The 14,474-nt window shown below is 40.8% G+C and overlaps 1 protein-coding gene across 1 annotated transcript in view; it reads left to right on the forward strand.

Annotated features, from left to right (window-relative positions):
• LOC122559891 (fer-1-like protein 4) overlaps positions 1-14,474 on the forward strand; it is a 349,022-nt gene that overhangs the window by 240,801 nt on the left and 93,747 nt on the right. Inside the window, exons 36-37 of the mRNA XM_043709999.1 lie at positions 5,157-5,209; positions 11,404-11,558. Of these exons, the coding sequence (XP_043565934.1) occupies positions 5,157-5,209; positions 11,404-11,558 (208 nt within the window). The remainder of the gene's footprint in view (positions 1-5,156; positions 5,210-11,403; positions 11,559-14,474) is intronic.

A 14,474-nucleotide genomic window follows, 5' to 3' on the forward strand; every position in this document is an offset into this window, starting at 1 on the left:
AGAATTCCAATGATTCACTAGCCTCCGAAAGAAGAAATTTCTCATCTCTGTCTTAAATGAGCAACCCCTTGTTCTGAGATTATGCCCTCTGATCCCACACTCTCCCTCAAGGGAATATTATTTCTCCTGTCAAGCTCCCTACAAATCCTATATGTTTCATAAGGTCTCCTCTCTTATTCTAAACTCCAGTGAGTACGAGCTCAAACTACACAATCTATCTTTGTAAGAAGGTCTCTTCATATCAAGGATCAATTAGTAAACCTTCTCTGGTCTGCCTCCAGAGTCTATCCTTCCTTTAGATAAAGGGGCCAAAGTTCACATTATTCCAGCTGTGGACTGAATAATGCTTTGTATAGTTTTAACCAAACCTCCCTACTTTTATAAAAATTGAAAGATCTGCGGATGCTGTAAATCAGAAACAAAATCAGAAGTTGCTGGAAAAGCTCAGCAGGGCTGACAACATTTGTGAAGAGAAATGAAAGTTAACGTTTCAAGTCCAATGACCCTTCCTCAGAACTCAGAGGAAGGGTCATCAGATCCGAAATGTTAACTCTGATTTCTCTTCACAGATGCAGCCATATCTGCTGAGCCTTTCCAGCAACTTCTGTATTTGCTCCCCATTTTTATTCTCGATTCCACTTGTCTTCATTTGTCTTCCCTTGGATGCCAGCTTTTTATGATTCTTGCTTGGGGACCTCCAAATCCTTCTGTTCTTTGGTTTTCTGCAATCTTTCTCCCTTTAAATAATATTCAGCTCTTCTTTTCGTCCTGCTTTACAACAAGATCTTGATCAGATGGGGCAATGGGCTGAGAAGTGGCAGATGGAGTTTAATTTAGATAAAATGAAGTGCTGCATTTTGGGAATGCAAATCTCAGCAGGACTTATACACTTAATGGTGAGGTCCTAGGGAGTGTTGCTGAACAAAGAGACCTTGAAGGTTCATTGTTCTTTGAAAGTGAAGTTGCAGGTAGATAGGATAGTGAAGAAGGCGTTTGGTATGCTTTCCTTTATTGGTCAGAGTATTGAGTAGGAGGTGGGAGGTCATGTTGTGGCTGTACAGGACATTGGTTAGGCCACTTTTGGAATATTGTATGCAATTCTGGTCTCCTTCCTATTGGAAAGTTGTTGTGAAACTTGAAAGGGTTCAGAAAAGATTTACAAGGATGTTGCCAGGGTTGGAGGAGGCTGTTCTCTGTCTGGCTTGCCCTATGTGATACGCAGACAACAAGCAACATGAATTCGACTGGGACAACACTACTATCATAGGGCTGTTTCCGTGCTGTACATCTCTATGACTCTATGCTAAAATTCATAAACTCATATTTTTCCACATTATTTTCAATCTAAGTTTTTGCCCAATCACTTAACCTATCTATATTCCCACTGTAGACTCCTTGTGCTATCCTCACTGCTTGCCTTTCCATCCACTTTTGTTTCATCCACAAATTTGGCGATAGTATAATTACTTCCCTCATCCAAGTAGTTAATGTGTACTGTAAATATTGTGGGCCCAGCACTGACCCCTGTGGTACTCCACTACCTGTTTTTTTGTCTCCATCTGTTTATGAATAAGGGTGTTGTATTGGCAGTTTTCAAACTTCAGAGGATTTTTCCATTATCTAAGAATTCATCAAAGATTACTGTCAGTGCATCCACTATCTTTGCAGCTACTGCTTTTTATATCCTAAGATGTGAATCATCAGGTTCAGGGATCTTATTGACTGTTAGCCTCATTTATTTCCCCAATAATTTTTCTCAAGTGATAGTCTTTGTTTTTATTTCTCTCCCTTATTAGTACTTTGATTGTTTTGTATTTTGTGGAATGCTTGTAAAGACTGATATAAAGTATTTATTCAACACCTCTGCCATTCCTGATTCTCCATTATTATTTTCCCACCTCATTTTCTAAGGGACCTATGTTCATTTTGGCCTGTTCTCCCTTTTTATATATTTAAGAAACTGTTTTCACATTACTTGTTAGTTTGCTTCAGTTTATTTCCTCTTTTATGTGGTTATCTTTTGTTGGCTTTTAAAGCTTTCCCAATACTCTGATATACCACTAATCTTTGCCACATTGTATGTTTTTCTTATCTAATACTATCATACAGTGATAGAGTCCTACAGCACAGAGACAGGCCTGTCAGCCCAAACTAATCCATACAAACCAAAATGTCCATCCACACTAACTCCATTTCCCTCATTTGGCCCTATCCATCTAAGAGAAAGTCAGGACTGCAGATGCTGGAGATCAGAATCAAAAAGGGTGGCACTGGAAAAGCACAGCAGGTCAACAATGTCTGAGAAGCAAGACAGTTGACATTTCGGGCATAAGCCCTTCATTCCTGATGGACATTTAAGCGACTCTTGAATAGGCACATGGAAGATAGTACAATGAAAGATATGTAGGTCAGTATGATCTTAGAGTAGGATAAAAGGGTAGCACAACATCGAGGGCCAAAGGATGTGTACTGTGCTGTACAGTTTTATGTTCTATGAAACATTGACTCTCCAGTTCCTTGGATGCTGTCTGACCTGCTGTGTTTTTCCAGCGCCACACTTTTCGATTCATGTCCTTCTAATTCTTTTCTATCCATGTATTTGTCTAAATGCCTTTTAAATGTTGTTAATGTACCCATCTCAACCACTTCCACTGGCTGCTCATTTTATATGCATATGACCCTCTATGTAAAAGAGTTGCCTGTCAGGTTACCGTTTATTCTTTCTCCTTTAACCTTAAACAGATGCCATCTAGTCCTTGATTTCCCAACCCTGGGAAAGTGACTGAGTGCATTCACCCTATACATGCCTCTCATGATCTTGTACATTTCTATAACACCCCCCCTCAGTGTCTTACATTCCAAGGAAAAAGTCCTAGTTTGCCTAACCTCTTCCCATAGCTCAGACTGCTGAGCCCTGGCAACGTCCTTGTAAATTTCTTTTGCACTCTTTCCAATTTGATAGCATCCTTTCAATAGCAAAGGTGACCAAAATTGAACACAATATTCCAAGTGATGCCTTACCTACGAAGTGTGCAACTGCAACATAACTTCCCAACTTCTATACTAAATGCCCTGACTGATGAAGGCCAATGTGCCAAAAGCCTTCCTCACTGCCCTGTCTATCTGTGACTCTGCTTTCAGAGAACCGTGCACCTGAACGCCAAGGTCCCTCTGTTCCACTACACTCCTTAAGGCCACACCATTCACCATAAAACACCTACCTTGATTTGACTTTCCAAAATGCAAAACTTCACATTTATCTATATTACACTTCAGTTGCCATTTCTCAGCCCATTTCCACAGCTGACCAAAGTCCTGGTGCAATTTCCTTTACTTTCCTGGTTAACCACAGACAGTTTGTCCCCTTCCTAGACTGAGATTTCCTCACTCAGATTTATCTTTGCCTTTAGTGTGGTTAACAGCATGATGATGTGATCTGGATTAATATCTACCTAGTGCACATTTCTGCAAATGATTTGCCAGTGAACTGCAGTCTTGTCAGGCCCGAACTGTTCCCAGATACTGAATAAACTGAAAATAGTGCTCATTGTGGCAGTGACACTTACACTGTATGTGTTGCTAAATCGACGAATAATAGCAAATTTAGAAAATTAATCCATCACAAATATAATCTTCCCAATGATCTATGAATATTGTTGCTATATTCTCCCAAGGAGTGGATGTACATCAACTGGATGTAAGGTTTTACTTTGTTGCTAAAGTTGATACATTTGGTTTACCTCACTGCATCATAAGTCATTGAATATCCTAATCACCCCTGGCCAATACATACAGTCGTACACTAATTGTCTCGTGTTCATTACTGACATGTCCCTGGTGTAACAGCCAAATGCTTTTGGTAATAGGACTTGTTTGCACTGGAAGATGACTTGCTTTGATATACAGTTGCCGAATTGTTTAACCTATCTTTATCCCTTCGTAGTTGTTTTACATCCCTTTCTCTACTTACTTTCTTTATAGCTGAAAATGTGTTGCTGGTAAAGCACAGCAGGTCAGGCTTCGGGCATAAGCCCTTCATCAGGAATTTCCTGATGAAGGGCTTATGCCCGAAACGTCGATTCTCCTGTTCCCTGGATGCTGCCTGACCTGCTGTGCTTTACCAGCAACACATTTTCAGCTCTGATCTCCAGCATCTGCAGACCTCACTTTCTCCTTAATTTCTTTATACCCATCTTTGTGCATACAAATTGTAAAAGGTTAATGCTGCAGCACTGATCCCTATTGCACATGAATTGTTAATCTTGCCAAACAGAAAAAGACCCATTTATGACCATTCTCTCTTTCCTGTTGACCAGCCAATCTTCAAAAGGGAGTTAGATGATTATCTGAAAAGGAGCATTGTGCAATGTTACAGTGTGAAGGCAAAAGATTGGCTCTTTGTGCTATGCTCATTTGGAAATCAAGCTCAAATTACGTCTTTCTACTCTGTAACAATATTTTTCATTCATTCATGCGACATGGGCATCACTGGCTAAGCCAGCATTTATTGTCAGTCTCTGGTCGCCCTTGAAAAGTGGTGGTGAGTTGCCTCCTAGAACGGCTGCAGTTCATGTGCTGTAGGTTGACCCACAATGTCTTAGGAGGGAATTCCAGCACTTTGACCCAGTGACACTGAAGAAACGGTAATATATATCCAAGTGAGTGGCTTGGAAGGAAACTTGCAGGTGTTGGTGGTGTTCCCTGTATCTGCTGGAAGTGTTCATGGGTTTGCTACCTAAGGATCTTTAATGAATTTATGCAGAGCATCTTCTAGATAGTATGCACTGCTGCTACTCAGTGTTGTTGGTGGAGGGAATGGATGCGGTGCCAGTCAAGTGAGTTGCTTGTCCTGGATGATGTCAAGCTTCTTGAGTGTTGTTGGAATTGCATATATCCAGGCAAGTATTCTATCATATTCCTGACTGTACCTTGCAAATGGTGGACAGAATTTGGGGAGTCAGGAGGTGAGTTACTCACCACTGTATTTAGTAGGTGTATTTACCATTCCAGTCAGCAGTAACACCCAGGATAATGGTAGTGGGGACTCAGCGATGTAATACCTTTGAATGTCAAGGACCGGAGGTTAGATTGTTTTTTGTTGAGATGGTCATTGCCTGACATATGTGTAAGCACAAATGTTACTTGCCATTTTTCAGCCCAAACCTGGCTATTGTCGAGGTCTTGGTATATTTGGTCATAGACAACTTCAGTACCTGAGGAGTTGCAAATGGAACATCATGCAGTCATCAGTGAACATTCCCATTTTGACCTTATGATGGAGTGAAGGTTCATTGATGGAGCAACTGATGATGGTTGAGCCCAGGACACTGCCCTGAGGAATTCCTGCATTGATGTACTGATGACCTCCATCAGCCACAACCATCTTCCTATAGTTGTATCAAGAATACTGAAGGAGTCTGCAAATAGATATAGATACAGAAAAATATTTGGCAGATGGAATAAAATGAATAAATGTAAACTTGTTCAATTCAACAGTACATATTATTTAATAGAGCAGGAGAGATTGCAGAATTTTGAGGCACAAAGAGACCCAGATACCTGAATCACAAAGTAAATATGTAGGTACAACAAATGGTTAGGAAGGTGAATGGAATGTTGTCATTTATTGCCAAGATCGATTGATTTATTGTCATCACATTAATCGAGATACAGTGAAAAGTGTTGTTTTGTGTGCTGTACAGGCAGATTGTACCATACAAAGTACATCAGGGTAGCAGAACAGAATGCAGAATCCAATGTTACAACTGCACAGAAGCTACAGAGAAAGAGATCAGAATTGGAAATGGAACATCTAAGTGGAAGTTTCAGCTGTACTGAGTATTGGTGGTACCACATCAAAAGTATTTTGTATAGTTTTAGTCTCCTTATTTCAAAAATTAAATGATATATTTGCCTTGGAAATGGTTCAGAGAAGGCTGACTCAACTGATATCTGCATGATTGAGCAGATTGGGCCGACATCCATTGAAGTTTAGAGGATTGAAAGGTAATCTTATTGAAACATACAAAAGACCCTTAAGGGACTTGACAGGGCAGATACTAAGAGTTTCAGCCTTCTCTTTTTCATTTCCATTCTTTTAATTTCAATTCACTTTCCAAGTTTTCCCGGCTCTCTCCAGATTCTTCACTTTCTCATGCTCCAGCTGCTTTAACTAACTCAGTATGAACTGATTCCAGTGTCTCACTACTTGGAGCACCTGGTCTCTCTTTTAACTCTGTAAAGAACAAATACTATGCTTTCAGATGTGGGTTTGCTCGCTGAGCTGCAAGGTTCATTTCCAGATGTTTTGTTATCTTCAGTGGGCCTCAGGTGAAGCAATGCTGAAAAATTCCAGCTTTCTATGTATATGTTTGGGTTGGTGATGTCATTTCTGTGGTGACGTCACTTCCTGTTCCTTTTCTCAGAGGGTGGTAGATGGGGGTCTAACTCGATGTGTTTGTTAATAGAGTTCCGGTTGGAATGCCGTGCTTCTAGGAATTATCGTGCGTATCTTTGTTTGGCTTGTCCTAGGATGGATGTGTTGTCCCAGTCGAAGTGGTCTCCTTCCTCATCCATGTGTGAGGATACTAGTGAGAGAGGGTCATATCTTTTTGTGGTTAGTTGTGTTCATGTATCCTGGTGGCTAGTTTTCTGTCTGTTTGTCCAATGTAGTATTTATTACAGTCCTTGCACAGTATTTTGTAAATGATATTAGTTTTGCTTGTCTGTATAGGGTCTTTCAAGTTCATTAGCTGCTGTTTTAGTGTGTTGGTGGATTTGTGGGCTACCATGATGCCAAGGGGTCTGAGCTACAAATCTTCTCAAAACTCACTCTGCTTTCAATTATTTCTCCTTTTTAGCCTGGAGGCTATTCCACTTCTAATTTACTCACCAGTTCAAAACTTAGCTTTTGGACCTCTTGTATGTCAATTTTGGTAGCTCTTCCACTGTAGAAGACTTTTAAAGCTCCTAGTGCCATCTTATTTATATTCTTTCAAGTATGAAACCTGGTGTTTATCTTTTGTCCTTTATCACTTACTCTGACTCCAAATTAATCTTACATTGTTTATGTTCCAAAATTCTAGCCAAAGTGCCCTTAAAAGTTGTTACAACCGATTGGGGATGATGCACTGGAAATCAAAACACACTATTCTCAGCGTTGTCACAAGTATGGACTTTTAATTAAATCATTGAATTGTCCAATTCTACCAAACTCTGCAATTCAGGTTAAAGAAATATGCACATCAATTTTTTTCATTACTAAGAAAATAGTTTTATTTATAACAACTTTTAAGAATGGATACAGGATTTCTACTATATATAATTTAACATGCATTAATACATACATAAACATGGACGCATACAAAGACACATGTAGACACAAGAAAAAGCAAACACAAATATTATGAGTGGAGTGGAAGCGATAATAATCAGAGGAACACAGTACACCACCAATCCAAAATCACAAAATGAGGTGAACTGGTTCCACAGTCCTTTTCTTTTCTTTGATAATGCCTCATATTATTTGTGATGATCAGACTTTAGAGTCAGAGGCATACAGCATAGAAACAGAACCTTCAGCATACCTTGTCTATGCAACAAACACTAAATCCCTTTACCTGCACTTGGTTCATAGCCCAATATGCCATAACCTAATACATCCCACAATCCTCAGGAGATAATGTGGACTGCACATGCTGGAGATCAGAGTCGAGAGTGTGGTGCTGGAAAAGCATAGCAGGTATTGCAGCATTTAAGAAGTAGGAGAATCGATGTTTTGGGCATTAGCCCTTCAATAGGAATGAGGCTTGTGGGCCTGGGGGGCTGAGAGATAAATGGGTGGGGGGGGAGAAGGTAGCTGGGAATGTGATGAAGGTGGGGGTGAAAGTGATAGATCAGAGAGGAGGGTGGAGTGGATAGATGGGAAGGAAGATGGACAGATCAAGAGGTTGGTGCCAGGTTGGAGGGTTGAGACTGGATGAGGTGGGGGGAGGGGAAATGAGGAAACTGATGAAATCCACATAGATCCCGTGTGGTTACAAGGTCCCAGACGGAAGATGAGGCGTTCTTCCTTCAGGCATTGAGTGGTTAGGGTTTGGCGATGGAGTAGACCCAAGACCTGCATGTCTTTGGTGGAGTGGGATGCAGAGTTAAAGTGTTTAGCCATGGGGCGGTGGGGTTGGTGCAGGTGTCCAGAGATATTCTCTGGTACGATCCGCAAGTTGGCATTCTACCTCCCCGATGTAAAGGAGATCACCATCTTCTTATGCAGCATGTTCCATATTTCTACCACTTGTTGAGTGATAAAAAATTCTCAGAGCTCCTCTAAATGACTTACTCCTCCTCTTAGATACATCTGCCATCGGGAAGAGATTCTCACAATCTATTCTGTCTGTGCTTTCATAATTTTGCATATATCAATCAGATCTCCACCAGCCTCCTCTGATCCAAAGAAAACAAACTTAACCTATCCAGTCTCTTCTTATAATTGAGATTTTCTATCCCAACTCTGGTGAATCTCCTCTCCACCCTCTCCAATGCAATTATATCCTTCTGATAGTGTAGCCACCAATCTGTATACGGTATTCCATCTGTTGCACAACCAATGTTTTATAACGTTGTAATAAGACTTCCTTGCACTTATATTGTATGCTCTAGCTAATAAAGGCAAGCATCCTAAATGCCTTCTTCACTATCCTGTCTAACTGTGCTGACACTTTCATGAATCTATAGGCTTGTACACCAAGATCCATTGTTCCTCAGTACTCCCTAGAGACCTACCATTCATTGTGTCTATTCTTCCCTTATTAGACCTCCTAAAATGCACCACCTTGCACTTATTATGATTAAATTCCTTCTGCCTTTGTTCTGTCCAGTTTACTAGCTGATCAATATCAGTCTGTAGCCTGAGACCATCCTCCTCACTATCAACAATATCACCAAGTTTCATGTCATCTTCAAACTTACTAATTAAACCTTTGATATTCATATTTAAATCATTCATGTACGTAAGGGTCCCAGCACTGATCCTGTGGTACTCAGCTGGTCACAGTCTTCCAATTACAATTCAGGGCAGCATGGCGGCTCAGTGGTTAGCACTGCTGTCTCACAGTACTAGGGTCTCAGGTTCGATTCCAGCCTTGGGTGACTGTCTGTTTGGAGTTTGCACATTCTCCCTGTGTCTGCGTGGGTTTGCTCTGGTTTCCACCCCACAGTCCTAAGATGTGTAGGTCAGGTGAATTGGCCATGCTAAGTTGTTCATAGCATTAGGTGCATCAGTCAGAGGGAAATCGGTCTGGGTGGGTTACTCTTTGGAGGGTCGGTGTGGACTTGTTGCGCCAAAGGGCCTGTTTCCACACTAGAATCTAATCTACAATAATAACAACTCTCCACCATCATCCTTTGCCTCCTATTTAAAAATTAATTTTGGATGTGGTTTGTCAACTTGCATTTACTGAAGTCCACATGAACCATATCAATTGCACTCCTGTCATCAATAGTCTAGAAAGACAAGGGTAGCAAATACACAGGAACAGCACCAACTGCAATTTCCCCTCCAAGCCTTTCAGCATCCTGACTTGGAAACATATCGCTGTTCCTTCACTATCCCTGGGTCAAAATCTTGGAGTTCCCTTCCAAACGGTATTGTAGGTCTTCCTATAGCACATGAAGTGCAGCGGTTCAAGAAGGCAGCTTACCACCAGCATCTTAAGGGTGACTAGGGACAGGAATTAAATACTGGCTCACACATCTACCGCTTTCCCCTCATCAACCTCCTTCGTCACCTTTTCAAAGAAGTGCAGCGGTTCAAGAAGGCAGCTTACCACCAGCATCTTAAGGGTGACTAGGGACAGGAATTAAATACTGGCTCATGTCTCACAAGTGAATTAAAGAAAAAGCCGGTTCCTAAGCAGACTGATTCCTAAGCAGACAAATTAGTTCACTAATTGCTTGGCTGGATCCAGGGGTCAGTCTTTTCCTGTAGATTTTAGTTTTCTTCCTTTTGTAACCTCTAAATGTTGGATCCCCAGCTTTTTCAATAGGGTTGGCGAGGGCAATTCTTCAAGGACAAGGAGAAAGAGTGAGAGATGTTGATGCTGTAAGCTTGTAGGACATCTTCCTTCTTCTGCTTCATCCCTACTTACAGGACATGTGTTAAACTGCAGGTAGTCCAAATCAGAAGGTGCTGTGCTGTCCTGAACCCACAACAACTGGTGTGAAATGAAAATCAAAGATTGCCTGTCAGCAGAATTGCTCTAAACATACCCGGGTTTTGCCAATTTATCTGCGCACAGTGTCCCCAAAAGTAAAATTACTTCATAAACAGTAGTTAGTCTCACTTGCTTTTCCAAAACTACAAATAGATCCTTGTATCTTTTCTATTTTTGAAAGCACTATCTATTTTATCTCACTTTCAAACCATAGTCCACAAAAGTAAAAGATTTGGTCTCCTTGATCGGATTAAACAATGATCTTTATTTTTGAACAAGGTTTTGAAGCTCTGTGGCTTATCAAAATTGGAAGGAATTAAATTCTGCTGGTTTTGCAGTCTATAGAAACATTAGATTTAACAGGTATTATTGAATCATTGAAATAATAATCTGTTACATTAGTTCACAAATTATAAATTAATCAAGGTACATTAAAATTATTTATTTCAATTCTGGTTTGCACACAAAGCATTATATAGACAGAAAGAAAAAAATCAGAATGTGAAATGGCTGCAGGATATCACGTTAAATTATAGCAAAACACCATGAATGCTGGAAATGTAAAACAAACAGAACTCTGAGGAAGAGTCTTACTGGACCCGAAACATTAACTCTATTTCTGTCTCCACATATGTTGCCAGACCTGCTGAATTTTTCTGTTTTGGTTGCAAGAAATTACATGTTGGAGTTCAAAATGACTTCCTTTATCTTGCAAAACCACAGGAAAATGATTTTTTTTTCATATCCAAGCTGACCTATAATGGTCCCACTTTAGACACCTAGGGTTGTTATGCAATTAATAGGGACCCTCAACTTGTCAAATTAAGTTGGCTTCAGGAAGTGGTGGTGTAGTGGTAATATCATTGGACTAGCAATTTAGATTCACAAGTTAATATTCTGGGGTCATGTTCATATCCTGCCATGGCAGGTGGTGAAGCTTTATTCAATAAAAAACTAGCTGAATGATGCCCAAGAAACTACTCTCCTTACTTGGTCTGTCCTACATATGACTCCAGACCTACAACTATGTGATTGACTCTTAAGTACCACTGGGCAGTTAGAGATGGGCAATAAATGCTGGCCTAGCCAGAGATGCCCACATACCAGGAATGCTTTTTCTAAAAGTGACATAAACCAAAGCGGTTTCCTCACCTATCTGGTTTGATTGTATTTTGTCCTATTTGATTTGTAGACAAGGTTACAATGCATGGCGTGACTGCCTGAAGCCTTCCCAGATCTTAACAAAACTGTGTAAAGATTTACAACTATCGGAACCTGAATATAGAATTGGGGAAGTGAAAGTCAACAACAAAATATTCAAGATTCCCAGTGACTCACAACCAATGGGTAAGTACTGCTGTTTTACCTTTTTAAGACATTTCCAAGAATTTTAAGCTGATTTTCATATGAATCCATTCAATGAAATTGAGATAGGTAGTAGGAAAGGAATGGAAGGCAGGAGATATTCTACAAGTCTTCTGATAGTAATGCTCTAATGAGAGCATCTCAATACAACAATTTGGGAAACATGTAGCACAATCGTTTTTCAAATACACTTGGGAAAATCAAAAAGGTTTCGGAACAATATTAGGAGAATGTTAGAACAACAAGTGCAGAGGAGATTTAGGAACATAGGAAGAGAAGTAGACCATCTAGCTCATCAAGCCCATTCATCTATTCAATTAAATCAAAGCTGAAATTCTCCCTCTTGTCATGATTCCTGCATATTCCATCTCCCATCATGTTTCTGGGTAGAGAATTCCAGAGATTCTCAATTTTAAATAGGCTGTCTTTTATCCTGAGACTGTCACCTGTTTTTAGAATTACCAGCCGGGGAAACATCCTACCTACCTCCACCCCATCAAACCCTGTAAGAATGTTATATTCTGCAACAAGATCATCTCTCATTCTTTGCTGTAGTGATTACAGATCCGGTCTCCTCAATCTCTCTTCATAAAACAATCCAATTTTGCCAGTGAATGATCTGGAGAGCCTGAATTGCACTCCTTCTATGACATGTACTTCCTTCCTTAGATGAGTCCAAAATTGTAGAGGTATTTCAGCTGCTGTCTCACCAAGACTCTATATAACTGCAGCAACACATCTTTACTTATGTACTCAAATCTTAAAATCGCTCTTGGCAGAGGATCCAAAATGGCAGTGATCTAAGTAGTCTGCTTTGCTGAGCTCTGCACCTCAGTTCAGGCAAAGTAGCACTCTCACCTCCCCATTTAAATAATTTCTGTGATAATTTCTATGATAATTTGATCTTTAAAGAGTTTTTGAATGTAGATATCCTATATAATTTCTTTTATAAAGTTTGTTTTATCAAAAAATATGACTAAAGATAAAGGCCCCAGCAAGTCCCAACCCATGGGACACTCACCTGTGAAGTCAGACAGCTCCGCGGCTGCAGCTGCAGCTTCCTCCTGTAGTCCCTCAGAGTCGTTCCCTTACCAGGCCCTGGCTGCGGAGTTTGCAAAACAGCGAGAGATGATTGAGACATCAATCAAAGAGGAGTTCCGCACCAGATTGGACCTGATCTCGGCCATGCTGCAGAAACAAGTGGTGCATCTGGAAGGCCAAGGACAAAGAACAGAAGAAGTGGAAAGGATGACGGTGGTTTCTGACACTGAGATCGATTCTGCAAAGGAAAGAATTCGAATGCTGGAAAAACAGGTACTTACCTTACAGGAGCAGGTCGGCATCCTCGACAACAGAGATAGGAGAAAGAACGTCTGTATTGTGGGGCTGCTGAAGGGGGAAGAAAGTGACCAGCCAGCGAGCTTCTTTGAAGCTGGCTGCCTTAATTCCTGGGCCTGGAGGCTGCATCTGACCAGGTAAAAGTTGAAAGGGCCCATCGAGTTGCTATGTGCAAGTCTGACTCAGAACAGCTGCATCGCGTAGTCCTAGTGTGAATCCACAGCTATAGAGATAATGTTAAAGTTATGGAAGCCTCCAGAATGAAGGGAAAAGATCCACAGGCTTTAATCCACAATGGTTCGAAGATTGTGTTCTTCCAGAACTTCTCTACAGCTGTAATTTGGAAAAGGAAGACCTTTAATGAAGCCAAGAGAAGACTGAGAGATCTTGGCATCCAGTATTCCGTATGGTACCAGTGGTATTTCGCTTTATGTGTGAGGAGTCTAGGCTTTCTTTTGCCTCCCCAGAAAAAGTAAAAAACGTTTTGGACATGATAATAGATTAGATAACTGAAAGGACGAGGACAATAGTGTTTTTTCTCTTTTTTTCTCCTGTTTGTTTGTGAGGGGTTGCTGAATCCCTTTATTTTGATATTAATATGTGATAATGTATTTTTGGGGGTGGGTAGAGTGTTTACTTTAAATTTCCTTGTTAAGACAATTATCTTTTTCTCCTTCTTCTTGGCCTGAGTCTGGGATGTGGCTCAAGCTGGAAGGAAGTATGAAAGTGCTATTGAGATATGTAAGTGCCCCCTGTGGGCAGGGGTAGAGCCCATTCTAACGTGTATTGTATTTGATTTAATTTGATGTTATTTTTTGTAGATGTAGTTATTAGGATGTTAGATGTAGTTAGATAGTTAGAAGAAAGAAAAATACAGCACAGAACAGCGCTTTGGCCCACAATGTTGTGCAGAGGTTTAATCCTAATGTAAAATATGGTACTTAACCTACGCATCCCTCAACTCACTGCTATCCATGTGCATTTCCGGCAGTCGCTTAAATGTCCCCAATGACTCTGCTTCCACCACCACAACTGGCACGCATTCCATGCATTCACAACTCTCTGCATAAAGAACCTACCTCTGACGTCTCATAGAACATAGAACAATACAGCACAGAACAGGCCCTTCGGCCCACAATGTTGTGCCGAACATTGTCCTAGCTTAAGCACCCATCCATGTACCTATCCAATTGCCGCTTAAAGGTCAACAATGATTCTGACTCTGCCACTCCCACAGGCAGCGCATTCCATGCCCCCACCACTCTCTAGGTAAAGAACCTGCCCCGGACATTCCCCCTATACCTTCCACCCTTCACCTTAAATTTATGTCCCCTTGTAACACTCTGTTGTACCCGGGGAAAAAGTTTCTGACTGTCTACTCTATCTATTCCTCTGATCATCTTATAAACCTCTATCAAGTCACCCCTCATCCTTCGCCGTTCCAACGAGAAAAGGCCGAGAACTCTCAACCTATCCTCGTACGACTTCCTCTCCATTCCAGGCAACATCCTGGTAAATCTTCTCTGCACCCTCTCCAAAGCTTCCACATCCTTCCTATAG

The sequence above is a fragment of the Chiloscyllium plagiosum genome, chromosome 20, assembly GCF_004010195.1.
Source record: "Chiloscyllium plagiosum isolate BGI_BamShark_2017 chromosome 20, ASM401019v2, whole genome shotgun sequence".
Taxonomy (NCBI): Eukaryota; Metazoa; Chordata; class Chondrichthyes; order Orectolobiformes; family Hemiscylliidae; genus Chiloscyllium; species Chiloscyllium plagiosum.